We start from the raw sequence: 23655 nt of genomic DNA on the forward strand, positions 1-23655 counted from the left end.
GCTCCTTTGAGCCAGTGATTTTTTTCTCAGGCTGAACTATCTTACAGTCTTCTTATTATTGTTGATGTAAAGATAAAATTGGGGAGAGCAGAATATTGTTGTCAACTACTCTGAGTCTCTATTGCAAAAAAGTGATATATAAATATCTAAACCTTCCCAACAGATTCCATACTGTGTAATGCTGTGCACAGTTAGGAGGAAGTCCTTTTGAACTGAGTGGAATCTGCTACCAAGTAAATAGGTTTAGGATTTAGCTATAGAGAATGTAGATTTATTTGAGCTTTATTGTTATAGGTTAATTTAGACTGAATTCCTAAGTATGCTTACTAGAATAGATTCTGTTGAGGATTTATTCCAGAGTACAAATACTTAGCGTGATTAAAATAACAAATACATGTTAAAACTTAGTGCCAGTGATGTGGAAGTTTATTGTTTTAACATTAGTGTGTGTGTGTGTATGTGTGTGTGTGTGTGTGTGTGTGTGTGTGTGTAGATTGGTGATTCACCAACATATTATGCTTCGGATATTCTTTGTTCTATAGTGCAACTTTAACTCTATTGCAAAAAATTACCCTTAAGCATTTCAAATCCAGAAAAAAACATATATCTTGCATACATAAAACCACATTCCTTTTTCTTCATGATAGAATTTTTGGCACAAAACCAAATGGATTTATTTGTTGTATTTATGGATGTATTTATGTGAGTTTTCACTGTTTGAGTTGCAACCAAGCGTCTTCATACTGATGGGGGGAAGTGCCCTTATCCTATTGGTAACGCTGCTAGATAAATGTTGGCAATATTTTTTGTGTGATAAGGAAATGGCTATGCTATTTTAAGACTTTCTTGAGAGAGATTATGGAAGAACATAATTTTTTTCCTGAGGCAAGGTTTTATGGAAACATGGGAATGTAAAACGTAAGTTGAACATGATTCTTTGCAGGTATCTAAATTATGTACACTCCTGTTCCTTTGGTCTTGATTTCCCAGGTGAACTAAAGGGCCATGTTTCCCCAGTCCTCTACGCGATATTTCTCTATTGCTTAAGAGCAACTAAAACCGATCCATCAGTCAGAGAAGCAATGCTGACACACATGCACCTATTCATATTTGTTTCCACAAGCTGTCTGTGCCGCTGTTGACATTTGCACATGCCACGGACGGGGTTCTACCAGAGCCTTCCTGCAATTTAGCAATGCCATCCCAAGCAGAGCTATACCCTTCTATGACCACTGACTTCTGCTTAGGATGGCACTGTATGTGGCTTTTCCATTGGAGAAAGAGTCAGTTATATTGGGGGACAAGGGATTCTCAGCCAGGGGTCCATGGGCCCCGAGGGGTCTGCGGGAGTTCCAGAGTGACTTAACCACTCTGGAGGTCTGCAGCCTTTCCCCTCCTGCCTTGATGGACTTGGTCACAAGCTAGGGAACTGGCAGCTTGGCTTGGTGGGTAGCCAGTTATGGTGAGCTGTGAGTGGTCCAGGCTGTCTTCTTAGCTCCTACCCTTCTTTCTGGCCTGCATGAAGTGGAGCCACCATAGTAATAGCAAAGGCAGAAGGAGGGAGTGAAAGAGGGCAAAGGGAACAGGTGGTTAAGTCACTTCCAGAGTGCGGCGGGGAAGCATGACCAGCTGACGTTACTTCCGGGGGTCCTTGAAACCTGAAAATTTATTTCAAGGGCTCCTCCATGGACCGAAGGTTGAAAAAGGCTGCCTTAGACCGATGGAAGGATTCGGACTTTGCTTGATGGAGTGGTAAGGTACACCCCAGAGACAGAAGCAAAGATTCCACAGTCACAAGTATTTCCTGGTTCTCGCTTTTTTCTGTAGTTGTATACATAACTGAATGTATGGAATGAACTGATCATGCAAGTGACCTTCTGGGGTTTTTTTACACATTGCATAAGGGGCATCATGTGTTCCTGTTTATTCATCACTGCCTCGCCTTGGTTCTTCATCCTTGCCCCATCACAGACACAGGTTAGAGTTAGATTACTGCTTTGTTGTAAGCTGTGATACTTAGCTAAAGCTCTCTGTTGGGATGCCCCTCATTTCCCATTTGACTGGGTAAAAGCAGCAGGTTAAAGAAGTGACTACTTGCCTTTTTGCCTATCTTTTTGCCATATTGTCGTATTAGATTTTCTTCTAAAGGCTGTCTACATTTTTCAGATCTGTTTCAGATATCCATGCATCTAGCTGAAATTCTCTCTTCAGCCGAAGCCTATCCATCTTTCTTAAGGGTATCTAATATCTCCCCCCCCCCATTCAGTGGGATGATATCTTATTATCTTTTCAGCGATTCACCATATTTTATGTGGGCAGCCGACATTGTCCAGATGTATCTCCTTCAATTCAGATGCCTGGCTGTTAGGGGACATCTAATTCCCCAATCCTAAGATTATGGCCCAAGATTGTAGCACCGTGGGATACGGTGGGAGACGTGAATCTCTAGCTGTGAATGCTATTGTCGGTTATCAGTTGAGTTTTTGACAAAGACTGTATGTGTTTAAAATATATTCATCCCACATCATTTCAACGGTGAAAGGCACTTGAATAAGACACAGTTAACAAAGCATTTTATAGAGTAAAAGGGGGAAGCATAAACCATTCAAATGGTTTATCCAAATTAATGGTTCATTCAAGTGGAGGTTGTAGCTGTGTTTTTGTGCTGCCAGCGGAGGCTTTTGAGGAGCATGAGAGCCCAGATGTGGTCTACACAAACACACACAACTTATACCAAGTCAGAGCATTGGTCCGTCAAGATCAGCACTGACAAAGGTCTTCCACATCACTACCTAATTCTTTTAACCGAAGACGCCAGTAATTGAACTTAGAATCTGCCACGGAGCCATGTTCTTTCCCACTGCAGCTAGTGGCATGTGTTGATTGTAGTTCATGATCCCTGAGATGTATAAATGTATCCCAGCCATTGCTGCTGTTGCTCTACTTCATGCTTTTGTCCCATCGATCCTAGCCAGTCGAAGACAGGCATGCAAAAGAAACTACACCATCTTGGTGTGGTGGTTAGGAGTGCGTACTTCTAAACTGGTGAGTTGGGTTTGATTCCCCACTCCTCTCCCACATGCAGTAAACTGGGTGACCTTGGGCCAGTCACAGCACTGATAAAGCTGTTCTTGTGAAGCAGTAATATCAGGGCTCTCTCAACCTCACCTCCCTCACAGGGTGTCTGTTGTGAGGAGAGGAAAGGGAAGGCGACTGGAAACCACTTTGAGACTCCTTCTGGTAGAGAAAAGTGGCCTATAAGAACCAACTCTTCTTCTAGTAACAGAATATCACCCACTCCCCTACATATCCTCCTCCTTTCTTGTCACACTTCCCTTGGATGCGTCACACATGCTTGCTTCTCCACTTGCACCCAAAGTTCAGGCCATTGAAAGGTATGAATTGCTCAGCTCTGCGTAATTTCAACGCCCCCCCCCCCATTTAAACATCTCAACATTATGCCTCAAATGTTGCATTTGAAAGTGTTTTGTCATTAAAATATATTGGGTATCAAAACGTATGCAGATATATAGAGCTGTCATGATGATAACCCTCTCATCACCAAAGAAACAAAAGAAAAATATCTCTTGATTCAGAAGGTATAATTAAGGCTTCTTTTCATTTGTAAGATGAACTCATTCAATGCCTGCTTGTTTCATCCCAGTAAACAGTAAAAGCTGTCAATACCATTTTCCTAATCACCCCCAAAGGAAGTTCAGTGTGGTCACATATAACCTAATTCAATAACAGCTGAGGTTCATTACCGATCGATAATACATTTTCTTGAGGTCTAGCCTTTGCAAACCATGTGAAAATCCTGGTCATCGTTCAGAAGCTTCTAGGCTTTTCTTGCTTTGCAGGAGAGGGATACTGGTCGTCTCAATGAGGGCACTCAACTCCTCAATTTTTTGGCATGAATTTGGCCACAACCTTTATTCTCAACTGAGTGACAGATCCAGCCGTCTTGTGGTCAGCCAACCACAAGGAAGCCCTTTTCAGCATGCCCCATCAATGGGTTCTGTTGGCTAGCCAGCCCGGAATCCCAGACCTCATGGCCTGCTGATTAATGGGAGGTGGCAAATTAGTGGGAACCCGCAGGGTGTCCGCCTCTGTTGGGTTCCCTTGCCACCCGGAAATGTTTGCCTTCAATCAGGCTCCGCATCCACACAGCCCCTTAAGGAGGCCCCAGCCGTGTGGAGGCCAGTGTGCAACCTTGGTCACCCCATAAGGACCTTTCCCATGCTTCTAATCCACTGGCTGCAACAATTAATAATATATGCAAACAAGCTCATAATCACAGCAAACATAAACTCTAACACCTGACAATAGGGAGGGAGAGTGGGATGTGTCCTCAGGCAGCAGGAGGGGAAAGAGGCAAAGACACATCAGTGCGTCCTTTTAAAGGATGCCCAGCTCAGCCCCTCCCACCTGTGCCGCCACCATGATGCTCAACACTGCCCGGGGGATGCTGGGACCAGGAGTAAGTCTCAGGGGCTCTTCTTGGAAAGGACTGATGTTTCTTCAGTGTCTCACAGCCTGACAGTTGGTACAGCAGAACTATTCTTTCAGTGATCCCAAACAAACTCAAAATGTGCACATCTTCTTAAAGACACTGCCCAACTGGGGGGGGAAAAAAACATTATGCTACTTTGGGTTTCCCAACCAGGGGCTTGCAATGTGTCCCTTCAGCAATTCGTCTCCAGTGGGACTCACGTGATGAATATGGCTTACATTTTTCAACAAAGCTTCAGTGACTTAGGAATGTTCCAGTTTTTTTTTTAGTTACATAGGACTTACATATACTCAAACAGTATAAATAAAGTGCCTAGAACAGGGGTAGTCAAACTGCGGCCCTCCAGATGTCCATGGACTACAATTCCCAGAAGCCCCCTGCCAGCATTCGCTGGCAGGGGGCTCCTGGGAATTGTAGTCCATGGACATCTGGAGGGCCGCAGTTTGACTACCCCTGGCCTAGAAAGTAGCATATGCCATTAAGACAGAGACTAGTTTGGAAAATTCATTGTATTCCTGGAGTTTCCAAGGGTACAAGCCTAACCATTTTATCCAGGTGGGTTTACTCCAAGGCAAGTGTTCCTAAGATAGACTGCAGCGTATGTGTGGAAGATGATCCATTCAGCTAGGCAAAGATGGCAGCTCTACAGACACATATGAATGCGTGCAGAGAGTTCCACTGAAGTGATTAAATATTAAATAAGCTTTGGTATCCCAAAGAGACCAATGCATAAATAATTGTGGGTAACTATTGAGATGAAATGCCAGTATATTTTTTTAAAAAATGGAGAATGGCATCTGACATGCTGAATAAATAAAGGGAAAAATGGGAATGATCATGTAAAAGGAATGATAGTTAAAAAAAATAAGACTTCTAAAAGATCATATTTAAACAAAAGACTGATTAATAGAGTTCAGCAGACATTTCATGGTAAGGACACTGAAGGTTAATGTCCATGTACTGTTTTCCTGCAAGCTCAAAAACAATATTTGGGGGGGGGGGGGTTAAGAGCATAAATTTTTGGTGGCAATTTTGTAGTCTTGCAAAGGGTTCAGTGTAAAATGATTTGATGGCATAGTAGCAGATGTGTTTGGTGCTAAATTCCCCTGGGGGAGAAATATAATGTTTTTCTTACTTAAAAATACAACTTGTGAGCATTCATGTTTTAATTCAAGTTGAAATAAGGCATGAAGAGATGTCATTGTGAACTGTAGCTCTGCAGAAAATATGTGGGCATCGACAGACAGATAAAGTAGGAGAAACCAGAAGTAATATGAAGCAGGTCGTGTGGCCTCAAACATTGCAGGATGGTGTGGTTTGCCTGAGACTTTCCCTGGCAATTTGACTGCAGATGAAAATTAAGATTGGCTGTTTGGGCCTGCTCACATAGTGATAATCAGTTAACAGACCAGATGCAACGAAGGGGGGGGGGGGGGACAGATTTAGTTAATACCTTAACAGAAACTGTTATTTCTCTGTGTTTCTTTGCATAGACTTTGTTTTCCTTATAAGAACATATTTATATAACGACTTACTCTTTTGACCTGTATCTGTATTGGAATAATACAAGATACCAATCAATAGCACTGCATTAGAACAGTTATAAAACTCCTTTATGTTCAAAATCTACCAGAGCAAGTGATTCTCAGGCATTTAGGCTGTTTTTCAGAATGCTTTATGATGGGAATGAGTTGGAAAATCTCTGGTTGCTGGCTGCCCTATTTTAAGACTTTTAAAAAAGCTGATATGATTGTGTTTTTGTTGGCTTTATTTATTTTACTAGTATAAAAGCCCATTAAAAAAAAACAAGCTCTAGAAATAGGCCAGCCTCCTCCCGCTCCCCGGCCTGCTCCAGAATGCAGCGGCCTAGCTGGGGAGTCAGGTTGCAGAGGCTGGCACAGCACCCCCCACACCGTGGAGCATGGCCAGGCAGACTCCCCACTCCTCACCAGATCAAAAATAATTTTAAAGAAACATTAAGGATTTGAGAGCTGCGTTTGGGGAACTTAAGATAAAGTTGCCGGGACATTTTACTATCACCAAAAGTATCACTGTTGTGATACTCCCCAATACATTGAAAGCCAGAAGTCGAAGGCTACCCCTCCCACTAACCAGTTTGGTGTAGTGGTTAGGAGTGCGGACTTCTAATCTGTCATGCCAGATTCGATTCTGCACTCCTCCACATGCAGCCAACTGGGTGACCTTGGGCTCGCCACGGCACTGATAAAGCTGTTCTGACCGAGCAGTGATATCAGGGCTCTCTCAGCCTCACCCACCTCACAGGGTGTCTGTTGTGGAGAGAGGAAAGGGAAGGCGACTGTAAGCCTCTTTGAGACTCCTTGGGGTAGAGAAACATGGCATATAGGAACCAACTCTTCTTCTAACTGCATTTGAAGAAGAGTCAGTTTTTACACCCCGCTTTCCACTACCAAAAGGAGTCTCAAAGCGGCTTGCAATCACCTTCCCTTCCTCTTCCCACAACAGCCACCCTGTGCGGTAGGTGGGGCTGAGAGAGCTCCCATGGAATTGCTCTGTGATAATAGCTCTAACAGGACCATGACTGGCCCAAGGTCTCCCAGCTGGCTTCATGTGGAAAAACAGGGAATGGAATTAAACCCAGTTCCCCAGATTAGAGGCTGCCACTCTTAACCACTACATCAAGCTGGCTCTCATATTTTTTGAGTGACAGTGTTACAATTTATAATAGCAACTGCTACAAATAAAATCTGTTGAACTAATATTTCATTTTTTTTTCTTCTACATAAACTTTAGGGCTGTCAGTTTCCTAGCCTGGCAGCTACCAGGAGACCAGGGACGGGAGAACATGGGAGGGCGACAGCTGCCAGGTGTGATGTCATTCCTGTCTAGGAATCACTAAAACTCTGTGGGTTTTCCGCAGACTTTTCAGTTATTCCTGTTATTTATCGTTTATGGCAAAGTTACACACTTAATATAACCAAATAGATACAACAGTTATCCAGGCAGAATGCGGCAATCCCCCGAAACAGTAATATCTAAGTCAGTCACAGCTGGGGAGAGTTTAAAGAGTTCTCTCACATCTCTCTGGAACGAATGAAGTTCACACTTCAGCTTGGTGTGGTGGTTAAGTGCAGCAGCCTCTAATCTGGAGAACTGGGTTTGATTCCCCATTCCTCTATATGCAGCCAGCTGGGTGACTCTGAGCCACTCACAGTTCTCTCAGAGCTCTCTCAGCCCCACGTACCTCAGAGGGTATCTGTTGTGGGGAGAGAAAGGGAGGACAATTGTAAGCTGCTTTGAGACTCCAAGTGGTAAAAAGCAGGGTATAAATACCCAGCTTTTCTTCTTCCTGTGACAGACAGACAATATTTTGGTGGGCTGCACCACAATCCCATTCTGGACCTGGCATTTTCCGCATTTAATCAACAGCTCTATACAACTGCCGAAGCCTGTTTGTATTCTTCTAGCTGTCTTCAGTTCTTTACGTGGCACGTCAAATCCTGTGGCCTCTTCTTAAACTGATTTCATCTATGTTTGTAATCGTTCATTCCCTTGATCGAGATTTTGGGATTGCAGTTCCGTAGAGGATTGGCGTCTCTTTGGGGGTTTGCTCCCCTTTGCCCACAGCCACCCCACATACCCACATCCCCAGCCTCCAGTTGCCTCTTGGCGGCCAGGGCAGGCATCTGCACCCTCATAGACTTCTCTAAACCCTGCCGTTAATTCAGAATGTCACTGTTTGCAGTTTTGTTCTTTGAGACTGAGGTATGTACAGTTTCCAGAACTATCCCGGCAAACTTGTTTTAATGCATCCTCTCCTTCGGGGCAGATTGCTGCTGCCTCCAACCGTTTGGTGTTTTCTAGCTTTTTAATGTTGGGGGCTGGTTTGTCCTGTGCATTTGAAGGGAAGGGAACAAACCACCTTTTGTAATTCAGATAAATTGCATTCGGTTGGTGACAAGATTTGTAAATCGTGATGGAATTGTAGTCTGTGTTGTTTGGGTTGCAGTGAGGAGAACCGAATGGCAAATCTCTTCATTTCAGGAAGCTTCGTATTGGGATGGGTATTCGTTATGGCTTTGCTGAACAGGTTGTGTCTGATCTTGGTCATCTTGGTACCGTAGCGCGCTCTTTCCTCCTATTTTTATGTGTCCTGGTTCCTTATGCTCATTAGATTTTAGATTCAGCTTGTAGAGACAAAAGACAATCTAAAAAGTTAACTATTGGAACATGGATGCTGGTATCCCCTGTCTGTCTTTGATTATTGCTCTCTTACATTTTAACACTATGATCTTAAGTAACAAGGAGCTAATTAGTTCAGCAGCTGTCCCCGGACTCTCTCGGAATTGGTAAGAAATGAAGAAGAAGCCTGATTAAAAATTACAGGGAAGTATCTGTGAGATTTAACTTATGATCTGTGTTCATTACAGCAAGTGACATTTTTGCTGCAATTGTACTCTAAAGATTATTGGTTGGCGCAGAGGGTCACACCTGAACAGGCTCTTAATCAGCCTTGCCTCAATGGCAGTAGTTATACAAAGTCCCCAAGGTCCTCCAGAATATTTGTGTGATTCCATACTTAAGGATCTGTTGCTTTGGTTTGAGAATGCGGATGCATAATGGAGAGAGGATCCCTCTTCCAAGCCATGCTTTTTTGACACAGGCACGTATAAGATACGTGTGGCCATCCCCGGTGCTCCGTGTCAGCTAATGAACACGGGCAACGCCTGCTAATTAGCAGGCTGTTCTCCATAAGCAGAGCCTTGGCGACCGCATCAAGCTTTTAAAGATTTCAGCGTGTGAAACATAAAGAAAATCTAAAACATGAATTTAAAGCTGGAGATGAGAATTGCCAAGGGATCAGAGCCTGAATCTAATTGCATTTGGCTTTCCCCTTTCCGTTTTTATGATAACAGACCGCGTTCTGCACTTTAGGCTCTCTGCCATCATTTAACGCAGGCCGTAGTAATGAGCGGGAAAAACAGTACTTAATTTTGCCAAACACATAATAAATAGCTCACACATGGTCAAGTGAGGAAGCACCATCCGGGAGGGAGAGTTCCAGAGTTTTGGTGCCGTGGCTGAGAAGACTGTATTCTGGGTTGCCACCCCCAAATCTCATAAGGTGGGGGAACCTGAAGCAGGATCTCCAAAAATGAATTGGGTGATAGAGTAAGTTCATAAGGGAGCAGGGAGTCCTTCAGGTCCCAAAGCAGCCATTTGCTACCGACATAGTCAGCGCCATGCCACGGGGGGAGGGGAGACACAGGCGTCAGAGCACCAGGGGGGCACACATCCAGGCTTGGAGCTCCGCCCCTGCATGTGTGTGCTTTCCGGTGCGCTGACACTCACATCTCCCCTTCCCCCCGCAGCGCGGTGCTGGCTGTGTCAGAAGCGAATGGCCGATTCAGGCGCTGAAGTGCCCAACTTCAGCAGTGATATCAGGGCTCTTGGCCTCACCCACCTCACAGGGTGTCTGTTGTGGGAAGAGGAAAGGGAAGGCGACTGTAAGCCACTTTGAGACTCCTTCTGGTAGAGAAAAAGTGGCATATAAGAACCAACTCTTCTTCTTCTTCAGTAATATCAGGGCTCTCTCAGCCTCACCCACCTCACAGGGTGTCTGTTGTGGGGAGAGGAAAGGGAAGGGGATTGTATGCCGCTTTGAGACTCCTCCTGGTAGAGAAAAGCGGCATATAAGAACCAACTCTCCTTCTACTATAATAATAATAATCTAGTCTGCATTACCCTGAACACTGTCCCATGCACTCTTCACAACGACCCAATTCATGCATCGGCAGGTTATGCAAAGTGGCATTTTTTAAAGTCATGCTAATTAGTGTGGCTGGACTGACACTTTGTGGACTGAACAAACAAACAGAAGAAATAGTGCTAATTTTAATTCTGGGAAGAGAAAAAAAGAATTCCAGCTTTAGCAACTGCCCCGACCTGGATACCCCAGGCTAAGCCCCTGGTTAGTATTCGAAAAGGAGATCACGAAGAAAGTCCACCTCTGGACTTCTTTGTCGTGCAGACCTTGGTTGCTGTAAGTTGGTTGCGACTTAATAGTACATTCCTGCTTCCCCCCCAAAACATAAATCCTTGAGAGAGATTCTCGGTTGAGGGAGGAGGGTGACAGACGCCCTTTAATAACATGAGCTGTCCAGTCTGAAGCAACCTGTTGATTTGTTAGCCAAGCCCCATCAGAAACGTGAACATGGGCATGACTGCATTTGTCGCTTCCATGGGAGGCTAAAAAGGTCTCATAGAAGAGATCTGCAAGCGATTTCAAATTATAAATGCATTCTGACAGTTCCGCCATCTGTTGCAGTTCTGCCGTTTCTTAAGTGGCTGAAAAGCTAAACCGAATGGAATAAATGATTCCTTATTAACGGCACAGTTGATAGACTGTCTAGGAGCAGGAACTGTAGCTTGCTCTTAAGTCATAGAGGAAAACTTTTTTTTTCTTTCTCGAATCCTGACATTCAAATTGTTTGAGCGCCTTGCCAAACAGAAGGCTTGGAAATAGCCGTGATCTCGAGCCCTGTACTCTCTCCCGGGCTGACTCACTCAGGGCTCCCGTTGCCAAGAAAAAAGAGGGGCAGTTTCCTTCTGTTTCCCAAAGCAGGGAAAGGGTCATGCCATGCAAAGCGTGCTACACTGAGACTCCCCTCGCTGCACAGTAGGGAGGAGGGGGGAGGATCATTGCATTTCCTGTCATCCATAATCTGCTAGTGAATTGTATAAGAATTGAAAATCCTGGGTTGGATCCCAAAGGGCTCTTCTGGAGGAGGAGGGAGTTTTCTACTCGTGGAGAGGCTCCTTCCGTGAGCAGAAGACTTTTTTTTCTGGGAGTAGGAAGATAACCTTTGAATCCACCGTGGTGGTGGCATTTTTTGTTCGTTTGTTTGCTTGTTTTTTAAGTAAAACCCAAAAAAGCACTTAGGCAATTGACAGAACTCCGCGAATAGGGAATGCAAGCGAAGGAGATGGCAGAAGAAGCTCCAGACGTGTCCTGAGTTTTACGGTTGCTGCCCTTGCCGAGGAGCTGTCAGGAGTAAAATCCTGTACAGTAGAGAAAATAAACCTGAACAAAATATATCTAGCGGTGTCTGGATGCTTCTCCTGCGCAAGATGGTTCTTGGAGGGCATTTTCAGGACGCATATTGATTTTGGCACTTGCAAAGGGTTTGTGATTCAAGCTGAGTAGCTCTAGCCCTGACCAAGCGTGCTCGCTCTGCCCCGAGACTATTAGAGCTGGACCCTTCCGTTACCTTCCTCCTGTAAACAATGCTGCCAAGTGGCTCTTCTTCCCTTTAGGAGTTCTAGGCTGTGTGTATATTTGAGCCTGGGCAACTGCGTGGAACTTCTTTGAAAGTGCAGCTCATTTTCGGAATGACTCTTGAAATAGGTACGCATTGGAATCCTGCTACGAATAGTCTAACCTCCCATTTCTAGTGTAGCATATCCTGATGTCTTCAACCAACAGTTCTCTAGTTCTCACTGGATTTTGTCCCAAATGGTGTGTGTCATGGCGACCCTATGGCTTAACAACCTCCAAAACATCCTATAATTCACCGCCTTGCTCAAACCTTTTGAATTATTTCTACGAATGTTTCGCTTGTTCACCCTTTCCCCCCCCCATCACCGTCTCATTTCAGAAAGCAGAGCTTTGTGGCTTGTTGGCTTTTGCAGTGCTTGGCAAAAGGATCTAACTAGGTGAGGAGAGAGCTTTCCAAAATATTCCCATTCATTTTCCCCGCAGCCCCTTTAATAACCCTTGTTAAAGTTATAAGCTTTAATATCAGGATTTATCGTTCCAGCATCTGAGGTTTCGAGCCTCTTGATTTATGCTCTAAATTGCAACATTTAGCACTTGGTGCTTTAATTTAGACAGATCACCTATTTTCTTAAATGCTTAAGTAATGTAGCAAGCTGCAGTTATTGATTTTTCCGTGCATTTATTACAAGCTGGATTTGCTGCCTTCTCTTGGGAATGCCCCTCCTGAACTACGCACTTGCCAGTGACAGCTTAGGCCCCTGATACATAACCGAAGACGTCGCCTAATACCCCTGCAACTGCTTGGGGAATTTTTATTAAGTAAAGGCATCATTAAAGTGGACACAATGATGAAGTTTAATGAGCGTCTTTCTCACTTATTGTTAGTTTTGCTGGTACAGCCTCCATGTGCTCATTTGTTCCCCTCTGTGGGGCAGGTGGAGAACATGGCGGCTACTTTGATGCCTTACACACACACACACACACACACACACACACATTTGCATATAGTTGTGTTGCCTTGTGCTGGAGAGGCTCAGAGATGTGTGTTTATAACCAGCTCTGGGTAGCACAGAAAAGAAAACCTGGAGATAAAAACTTATGACTGAGGCTTTTAATGCTTTTTCAGGCTGACATTAAATCCCCTAGAAAACTATTTTGCCCTTTTCCTTAATGAGGGAGCCGCAGATACAACCACTGATGCTCCGACTACAACGTTGTTTGGAAAGCACTCTGCCATTTATCAGTGACGATTATAACACCAGAAGCTTCCCTCTCCCCCCCCCAGCCCCCAAGTTGCCACCCAGGATAATTACAGACGTCTGAAAGACACAAAATCTTGACTTAAAAAAAAAAATGCTACAGTCTTATTATGGTTCCACAGCGACTTGCCTGGAGTGCCTCGTTTAAAAATTAACTTTCGCGCCCCAATTTGTTCTTGCGGAGAGAGTCATTTGCAAACTAGGACTTTAATTTAGCCTTATCACTTCTTTAATAATCATCGGCTAATGTGTGAGCCAGTAAAGAGGTATAGCAGGAAGGACAAATTAAAATCCCGGTGTGAGATTAGCCAGGTTTGTTTCTTACTGTGGCTGAAAACCCTCCGGCATGCTATGGATATTTGCTTCTGCAAGGGTGCAGTGGAAGGATGAACGATCACCCTTGCCTGGCTCCATGTTTGTTCTTCTGGGCCTGGCCCACAGGGGGTTGATGTGCTCGTCAGGCTGTGAAGCCCGTCACATTGTGGCCTCGCACTGTAAGTGATTGCCTACTCATCACAATCTGTTTTATAACCCTTATCCATCTTTCCATCCTGTCATTGTTAATCATTAATGAATTACTTTCATCACTGCCTCCACATCATCCCTGTTTGCAGCCTCTCCTTTCCGGCAGATTCAGAGAGGCGGGATTCTGTGCTGTGACATTCACTGGGCAAGCTAAATATTTGGGCTTTGTCTCTTCTGCTGTCAGGGACACACATTGAGACACGGGCAGCTAACAAAGGACTTCAGTCAGGTGGGGTTGGGGGGGGGTCAGAAATTGTACCTTAGGGGGAGCTGGACAGCTGTGCCCAGTGTACTGATAAGTCTGAACATGCTCCATGACTGTGGCCAAAACCTCTGGATGGTATTTTAAATACTTTCAGGCAGCTAGGAAGCTACCTTTCTTCCTTTATGGAAATGTGAAGGCACTGCATATTGTACCTTTCTGCTTCGTAGATGATCTGCACAATCCCAGTGTAAGGAGCTTCCTGGGTCCAGTACCTTGCATCTCTGTGCCACTGTCCTTTCTGGATGGATGGATGGAATGTATATACTGCCCTTGACTGTGACATCTCAGGACGGTGTACATAAAACCAGTGGGGGAAATAGGAAAGGTACATAGAACATTTGGAACAATATGAATAAGAAGGGATATAAGCAGTTAACAGCACAACATAAGGGTATCCAACACAGTTGAGGGGAGTAACAGCAACAGTTAAGGACATACTACATGTCAAGGTTGCCTAGCAAGAGACAGGTTGTAGGGAGGTCTCTGTCACTACCATCATCTGAAAGCCTGGTGGAAGAGATCATTTTGCAGGCCCTGTGGAACTGTTTGCATTCCTATAGGGCCTTGATTTCATTGGGGATATCATTCCACTAGGTTGGGGCCATGCTTGACTTCTTTGGGGCTGGGGATCATGTATTCTCACATATCTAACCCATTTTTTTTCTGCTGGGTCCAACATAACTACTCTTTGGTTTGGCCATGGGAGTGTTGATGACAGAACAGAAACAAGATGATTGCTTTCCCATCAAGAAAGGAGCCCTGCCCTATTTAAAACTAGGACCCATCCACACCTGATACTAGAACAAGGCTCACATTCAGCAATCTGTGGTTCTTAGCCAAATCAGGATCAGGATGACTTTTCTACAAAGCAAATGAAATCATTGCAGTAAGGGGCATTGGAAGGCATGAAGGATGATAGAATAGACAAGGGGATGGCAGGAACCAAAGAGCTTCATAGAGGTGTTGTGCAGAAAAGGTAATGATGGAGGTGAACAGTGCCCGTAGTCCAGCATTTGAACCATGCACAAGGGTGTGTAGGGATGTGTAAAGTAGCGATCCCCAGCCTGTGGGCCGCGGACCACATGTGGTTCATCGACTAATTGGAGGTGGGCCGCAAAGGACGCCTTCTCCCCCCCCCCCCCAGCCCTTTACTTCATCCCCCCCGGCCCTTTACAGCACACTTTGGGTGTCATTGTCTCCCATCACTCCCAGATGGGACTATCTCGTTGCAGAGAAACAAGCTCAGGGTTCCCATTGATTTGTCATTGTCATGAGTTAAAATTTCCATGAAAATAAAATGTTCCTTATGTTCATTGTTGTGGCGTGTCTGTATCTTATTTTGAAGGGATGTTTAAACATTACCATAGCGACCAGAATCAGAGAGCGTTAGGGCAGTGGTTGAGAGTAGAGGAGTAAACTACCCCCCCCCCACCGGGCCTCAGTAAAATTGTCAAGTGTTGAGTGGTCCCTGGTGACAAAAAGGTTGGGGACCACTGGTGTAAAGTGCTCTCATATCACAGATGACTTAGGGCAACCCAGAAAGAGGCTCTCACGGCAAGGGAGAAGCAAAGGTAGTTCACCATTGCCTTCCTCTGCAGAGTCTTCCTTGGCAGTCTCCCATGCAACTACCTTCCAAAAGAGAGCCAGCATGGTGTATTGGTTAAGAGCAGCCCACTCTAATCTGGAGAACCAGGTTTGATTCCCCCCTCCTCCACATGGAGCCTGCTGAGTGACCTTGGGCCAGACACAGTTCTCTCAGCCCCACCTATCTCACAAGGTGCCTGATGTGTAGGGAGGAAGGGAAGGGGATTGCAAACCACTTTGAACCCCCTTCGTGTAGAGAAAAACGGGCTAGAAAAACCAGCAGTTCTTCTTCTTCCACTGACCGTGCTTAGCTTCCAAGATCTGACAAGATAGGGACTACTCTGTGCCACACAGATATATGCCAGTACACTAAAACGATTGTGCCTGGTGTTCCTGTGTATATTTATGATTTATTGTGATACCTCCTGTGTGCCTCTTCCTCATAAAAGCTTTGCCAAAACCTGTGCTTGGACTTCAGAAACTTTATGTCAGTTACCAGCTCAGTTAAATTGTATATTTTCAGTTATGCGGTTGGGCTTCTTTTACCGGCGTTGTGTCAATCTCTTCTTCTCAATTTGGACCTAGTTTGGCTCATTAATTATAGTATGGTTGCCATACTAGACAGTGTAAGTGAATCACTCACACTGGTCGGAAAAAATAAAATCTGAATAAAGAAACTATGTCGAGGAGCAAGTGCCAGGTCCAAACTGGGCTGAAAATAGGTGCAGAACCCCCTTTTCTGTTCAGGCTCCACCTGCATTTTTCTGTTTGTCCCCTTTCAAGAAAAGAAAGTTTATGGATCCCCGTCTTTCCTGACGCATGGAGCAGACTGCTAAGCGCCACTTTGTCAGCTGAGCGAGTTTATATTTGCATCGTGTTTGTCTTGAAGGCTTTTAATTTGGGTTTTAAGTAGGGGGCTGCTCCTAAACGATCTATTAATTGCTCTCTGGTGTGGAGTTTAGAATCCTTCCAGCCCCGTAGTCTATTTCACTTGCCCGTGACTGCCAGCAATCTTAATTGTAGGATACTTCGTCAACATTTAATCAGGGGTCTGTTTTAATGTGGCATTGATGTGTTGGTGGCTCTCTTCCTACAATCCATCATGCGTGAGCAGCCAGAGAAGACTCTGACACCATCACGGCGCCTCACTTTCTCGAGTCCTTGAGTATTCCGGCTGGGCAGCCAGCTCACTTTCCTTTACAGAGGCGCTCCGTCTCAACAGTTCAACCCAATTTTTGTCAGTGTCTTCAAAGGTTAACTGTGTAAGGAGCCTGTGCTTTCGAAATGCTGAGTGTGCCCTGGAATGGATGCAGCCACTTCATGGCATGCAGAAATGACATGGTTTTGTTCACAGTGACACTTCTTGCTTGTGTATGTATATATCTATATTGTTTTCTTGTTTTACGTCCCTTGGATTTCGTAGACAGCACCAACCCCGTTCTTTGTGTCATTATTCTTGCAGCCTTTATGGCAGGCACATGCAGGCCGACCCGGACCCTCCGAAGAAGAACAATGACAAATCTAAGAAGATCAGTCGTAAACCCCTGGCTGCCAAGAACAAATAAGGACCCAGCGCATCGAACTCCATTTTGTTTTGCATGTCTCTCTCCTTCTTTTTAAAAAAATATATTTGCTAAGACAAATGACTATTTTATAAGACAAAAGCAAAAATGTCTCTTTTTTCTATCTCTGTCCGTTCACAAATATGAATTGCCTTGGTTACTGTCCATTAGCAGGAGGCGGGTTATAAACAAAGCTAATAATAAAAGCTAACAATTATCACTGCTTAAGTCCGGCCGCCGATTTAAACTACTGTAAACCACTTTATCAGCTCTGGAAACATGGCCGAAATGTTTAATGCACATAGCCAGCTATGCTTTGCTGCTGCACCAGCCTATGTGTCATTCATATTTTATGTAACACACTGTTTGTTAATAAAACCTTTTTTGTACCATATGCTTCTTTTTTCCTCTCCTTCCCCCCCCCCCCCCCAGACATTGGATTATTTGATTCTTTTTCCTGAGGCACTGTTTTCAATTATGTGCGGCCCATGTTTATAGTAATGCATTATTAATAATAAACTGGTTTTCAGCAGGGAAACCAAAATTAAAAGGAAGCGTTCTCAGAGGACAGATGAAACTGCCTGAAATGTCATCAGGCCACTCAGTGCCTCTCCCACAGGGATGTCTGCTCCAGATCGCAATGGCTCTCCCAAGGCCTCCAGCATCTTTCCCGGCAGAGCTTCCTAAGAGCTTCCTTTTGCTAGGGAGTCACGGGCACATTCCTGGCTGCTGTTTAAGGGCCCTCTGCTGCTTGGGGTTCAGCTTGTGGCTTCTGAACTGACATGAAAGCCTGCAGGCTGCGTGTGGGAACTCCAAGGACCTTGGCAGGGGGAGAAACCAGCTGCCGTAACCACACAGCTTTTGCAGATCCACATTCGTATTGACGTATCCATGTCAATAATTAACAGCAGTGTAGATCAGAGAGAACCAGCACAGGTAACCTAACGCTGTGCAGTAGGACGAGGGGGTTGCAATGAGTTTGCGTTGCTCATCCAATAGAGTAGGGGTAGTCAGCCTGTGGGTCTCCAGATGTTCATGGACTACAATTCCCATGAGCCCCTGCCAGCAAACGCTGGCAGGGGCTCATGGGAATTGTAGTCCATGAACATCTGGAGGCCCACAAATTGACTACCCTTGCAATAGAAGCCGTGAACTGGCTTCTATGACTACCTTCCCCCAAGCTTTTCCCTGGCAAAGAAAGACTTTCTTCCTTGTCGGAGGAAGTCTCCCTTGAAGAACGACTTGTCAGAACAGAGGCACAGGATCCAACCCTTTCAGGTCAATCCTATAGAACAGGGGTAGTCAGCCTGTGGTCCTCCAGATGTCCATGGATTACAATTCCCATGAGCTCCTGCCAGCGTTTGCTGGCAGGGGCTCATGGGACTCGTATTCCATTAATATCTGGAGAACCACAAGTTGACTACCCCTGCTATAGAAGGTTACTCCTATCTAAGGCCATTGCAATCCATGGGTTTAAACTTGTCCATGGGATCGCGATGGGTCGGACACAACTTCGCACCTTACAACAACATCAACCATGCGTAGGATTGTGCTTCTAGTTTCCTTTTCAGAAATGTGATAGTGTCATATTTCCGGTGCAAGTCAGCTAAAATGTAGAGCTTTCTGTGTTAAGATGTTATAGTTTTTAATTCACTTTTCTTCTTCCTTACTGTGTGTCATAATTGTTTTTCTTGAGGTTTTCCTCTCCAGTTTTCTAAATTTAGGTAAAAAACAAGGGGGGAAATGTTATCTCCAAGAAAGGCTTACAGCTGCCAAATGCAGTTTCTGACAAAACTTTCTCATTTGAAGAAATAGTTTTCTGCCAATATTTAGTTCTCTTTTAATGGACCAAACGAAAGACCTAAATAGCATTTAATCACCACTACAACAATCTTAGTTTGAAGGATTTTAGCTAAATGAGTATGTGAATTTGCCAAAGGATATAGTTTTATCTACATAAAGCCTGCACCACATCCAAACCTCGAAATCATGTTTTGGAGCTGATGAAGCAGCCTTTATTTTTCTTTATTATGTCCTTTTTTTCATTGTGTGGGGGAAAATAATATGGTGATCCTGAACAACATGGCAAGTTGAACATCCAGCTTTGCAGCAGCGCAACGACAGGACAAGAGCTACCTGGAGACTGACCATATTCGTAAGTGGAAAGCAAATGGAAAGGACCCAACCAGTTTTTCTGGTGGTGGAAAAGGGCAGAGATAGTCCTCTTGAGCACTAAAAAGACTACGCTTGGGGTTATGAGACTGGCCTGAATAAGACCCTTAGAATTGGGGAGGCTCTAAGAAAGAATGGAACTAGGGCATATGGAGAGAAAAAGAGAATTGGATCCAACCCAGTCTCAACACCATGGGGTCTTCCTTCTGAATTCAAGATCTCAAAAACTAGTTGTAGATGTCTCATCAAATTCAGGAAAGAGGGGAAAAAATAAGTTCATGGTCCTGTATGGGGTTATCTTAATCCTTATGAGCAGGTGGTTTAAAACAAGCCATTTGTGATTCTAAATGTGAAACACCAGCCTTGGATTACTAGGAGCGACTAGTCATGCTGGTGAAATTTAGAACAGGTAAGTTCATTTTAGGATCCTTCTCTAGTCTGGTGTGTAGTCTGCACAGGGCTTTTTACCCAATCCTAGTTTGAATGAATCCCTCCTGACTACATTGAATTTGATTTGCATTTTTATTTGGGGCACTTTAAATTTTCTCTCTGTGACATGCATGATTGATTCGTGGTGACCCTACCTTTCCCCCGCGATATCCTGGAGTGGATATAAGCCTTGATATTTCAAAAAATGCCATGAGTAAATGTGTAGTTCTCTGATTTTTACAAATTAACTTGCTGACTCGTGCCTCCAATGCTGTAGCAAAGCAGTCGTCCCTGATTGGCCAGGGTGTCAGTTCAAAGACTTCCTAGTTCCCGGTTGCAAGGCTGCACTCCAGAAGAAGAAGAAGAAGAAGAGTTGGTTCCTATATGCCGCTTTTCCCCACCTGAAGGAGGCTCAAAGCGGCTTACAGTCGCCTTCCCATTCCTCTCCCCACAACAAGCACCCTGTGGGGTGGGTGAGAGAGCACTGATATCACTGCTCAGTCAGAATAGCCTTATCAGTGCTGTGGCGAGCCCAAGGTCACCCAGCTGGCTGCATGTGGGGGAGTGCAGAATCAAACCCGGCATGCCAGATTAGAAGTCCGCACTCCTAACCACTAGACCAAACTGGCTCTAACTTCTCAGCAGAGATTTGCCTCATGTTTTTTCTCCCTCCTCTGCTGTCTCCAATATTCTCCTTCGTCCCTCGTTCAAGAATAGAAAGAGGCTCCTGCACTTGGATCCCCTCCCCATTCTGAGCTTCCCCAATTGAGTGCAAAACACTTTCTGTGTCAATGGGGGGGGGGGGGGATAGAGGAAGACCCGAATTCAAATCGATCTGAGTTAAGCAGGATTCACAACAGAATAAACAAAGTAAGTGCAGAATCAGCCTGGGTTCCCCATCCTTTTTTTGAGCCTGAAGAAGCAAAGCAAAGTTGGTTTTTGTAGCCCACATTACTCAATCCTAAAAAAATTCAAAGTGGCTTACAATCCCCTTCCTCTCCCTCACAGCCTTGTGAGATAGGTGGGGCTGAGAGGGATCTGTGGGAACTGTGACTGGCTCAAGATCATCCAGCAGGCTTCATTAGAAGTGGGGAGGGGGGAATCAAACCCAGTTCTCCAGGTCAGAGTCTGCCACTCTTAACACTGCACCATCCTGCCCTGTGGCCACTTTTGGAGTTCTGATGCAAGGCACTGGGCATCATCACCAATAGCTGCTAGAGCCAACCACAAAATGTCGGGGAGCAAAGTGACCTTGATGCAGAAGCTCTGTTTAACAGGATACCTTTTAATCTTCACAGTTGACGAGAAAACCCCCCTTGATTCCTCAAAGCACTTGGTAGGCTCCAGGAAAGGTGTTCTCAAGTGTCAGAGAATCCTGCTGTAATCGTGGAGACGCCTCCATTAGGCAGGCCCCATCAGATGAGATTGTGGCTGCTCTGAGGCCCCTGCCTACCTGTCATGTTCCCATGGTCATTCCACTGCACCTTGTGTGTCTTTGTGGACGGGGAGGGGGAATATGCGGCTCACTAGGGCACCAGTCTCTCCTTTGTCTTGGTTTAAATAAGATTGTTTTATAATGATGTATGTTTAGGAGAGGGGTTGATTTTAACAGTTCTCCAATGTAATTTTATTATGCGTGTTCTCAGTTGTAAGGGTGCATAGACAGGATACACATTTTGATGAGTGAGATTTTGGCATCTCCAGCTGGGTGGATTTCAGGGAACACAGGAGGGGAAATCCTCTGCCGGAGACCATGGAGAGCTGGGGCAGAGACTGGTTTCCATATAAAGTCTTCATATGTTTGGTCTTCCACAGAGCACGCAGGATGTAGAGCTCATGTCCTGCTTGGCCCCCTTCCCCTTTTCACACTACTGCAGAAAAACCTTGTCCGTTCATGAGCATGCAGCTACTTATTATGTAGCCCGTGGATGATGAATTCAATAGCAATCTATTTTGAGGCTGGACACAAAAATCAAACCTTTGACTTAAAATCAGGACCCTTAAAAGTGTGGGGGCCTGGATAGAAAGCTAATGCCAGAAAGTCTATTACGTATCGTTAGGAAGACAGATTGGGGAAATGTTCAAAATGCAACATCCCTCCTTTCCTTGCCCTGGAATATGATGCTGCAGGTGGAAGAGAAAGCAGAATAGCTGAGATGGCACCCTGTAAAACGCATTTTTTCCATCCCATTGCTTGTTGAACAGTCTTTTCGGAGTTCATTTAAAGCACAACTGTCTCCCAATGACTTGACAAGCACATCCTTGGCAATTCAGCAGGGGTTTCCTTTTCTCCAGCCTTACTCTTGCATCTGCTCTAACAATTAAGGCTCCAAATAATTCAAAGGCATCCATGCAGCACCAATTGCTGGAGGAAGCATTAAAAATATGATTAAGACCTTAAAAGGAAGAGCTGTGCTTCAGCAGTGAGCAATGCACTGCCTCCTAAACATGGTAGAATCGATGGATCCTAGTTATTCTAAGAATGTATATACTGCTTTTCTACAAAGCAGCATATAAGTACAACCCAAAATTCCCAAATCAAATCACAATAAAGCAGCCTTTTTCAACCTCTTGATCTTGGAGGATCCCATGAAATAATTTTTCACACTTCAAGGAGCCCCAGAAGTGATGACAGCTGACCACGCCCCCCGGCAGTGATGTTTCACTGGAAGAGACATCACCTGCATTAACAGACAGGCACAAGGAGGACTGGGGGGGGGGGGCAGATGGGAGAGACAGGACAAAGCTTAACATGGGAGTAAACATGCAATTCCCAGCAGCCAGATACAAATTTATTGAGGGTACACTTTTGCATATACCAAAGCTCAAAATGTATGCACATTGTTTTACCTACACCAAATGGCAGCCAAACATGTTGGGAAAATCATGGGTAGAAAGTGAGTCTCTCTTCTCACTTCCACCCAGAAAGCTGTACATGGGAAGAGGCATTCCTACAACTGATCAGTTAGGAGAAGCTACTGAAGGCCCTGGTTCCTGCATAGCAACAGCTACTGTATGTAGTGGCTGCTTGAAATTCAGACTGCTCCATCTAGCAGAACTTCCATCCTTGCAAGTTCTTTTTGTTTTGTTTTTTTAACAATTCTACTTCATCCACACCAATGCAAAATTGGTGGCTCCACGTGCATACAGGTTCTCACTGGGTGGAGCAACCTCCATGTGGTTTGCATTTGAAGAGATTGCCCTGTAGCTGCTGCTTTATTCTGTTTAGGCCCAAATCTCCGAGCTAGCTCAAGGTCATATATTTGCAATTTGCTGATTGTCCCCATTGTCTTTTATGGGGGAACCACAAAAAAATAGCTTCTGTACTGTCTGGTTTCAGTTCTAGCTGTCTGGTTGCAGGCTGAAAAAAAGATCTATAGCCCCTCCTCCGATGTTCCAACATCCTCTCTGGTTGTATGGCAGATAGAAGGTAGGCTTAGTGTGGGTTGAGGAGGCTGGGGGTGGCTTTTAATACTATTGTCTACCTTTTTCTTTTATTGTTATGAATTATTGTTGTGAGTTGGCTGGCCAGGAGCAGCAGCATATAAATTTAACAAATAAAATATATAAACAAACATAGCAGGTCTCATTGTCTGTGTGAATCTTTTCAAATTCAGCACATTGTCTTTGAAATACTCCTGCCTGTTCAGTCTTGTCTACGGATGTCTCAGTGAGGCACTCTTAGATGGTCTGTAGGCAAGGGTTCAAATGACGGAAGAAAGAGAGAGATGAACTTCAAAAGGGCACTGGATCGGAATACGGTGGTACAGCTTTGCTGGCAAACAGATCACTTTGTGTGCAGGCATTTAGAGATCCACATTCTTTCAAGAGATCCACAGCAGCCAGATGGTTAGATCTCTGGAACCTCAAGTCTGCCTCAATAAGATGTCAGCTGGGTGGGAACCTCCACCCTCCTCCATTTTAGAAATGCAAAAGTGAGTCATGGAAGCCAAGCACTTTGCCCATGCACCGAGGAGCATTCTTTAATGTTATTCCATGTTTTCCCCGGTTTGAGAATTTGCATTGCAGAGTTTCTGGTCTGGGTTTCTGCTCAGATTAAGCTCTGTGTGCCTAACAGTGTCATACAT

At 44.7% G+C, this 23655-nt stretch overlaps 1 protein-coding gene across 1 annotated transcript in view; it reads left to right on the forward strand.

The window, feature by feature from the left end:
- Positions 1-17360, forward strand: part of RSU1 (Ras suppressor protein 1) — a 74391-nt gene extending 57031 nt beyond the window's left edge. Inside the window, exon 9 of the mRNA XM_077303217.1 lies at positions 16867-17360. Coding sequence (XP_077159332.1) covers positions 16867-16969 — 103 coding nt within the window. The 3' untranslated portion in view covers positions 16970-17360. The remainder of the gene's footprint in view (positions 1-16866) is intronic.
- The last annotated feature ends 6295 nt before the right edge of the window (positions 17361-23655 follow it).

The sequence above is a fragment of the Paroedura picta genome, chromosome 11 (assembly GCF_049243985.1).
Source record: "Paroedura picta isolate Pp20150507F chromosome 11, Ppicta_v3.0, whole genome shotgun sequence".
NCBI lineage: Eukaryota > Metazoa > Chordata > Lepidosauria > Squamata > Gekkonidae > Paroedura > Paroedura picta.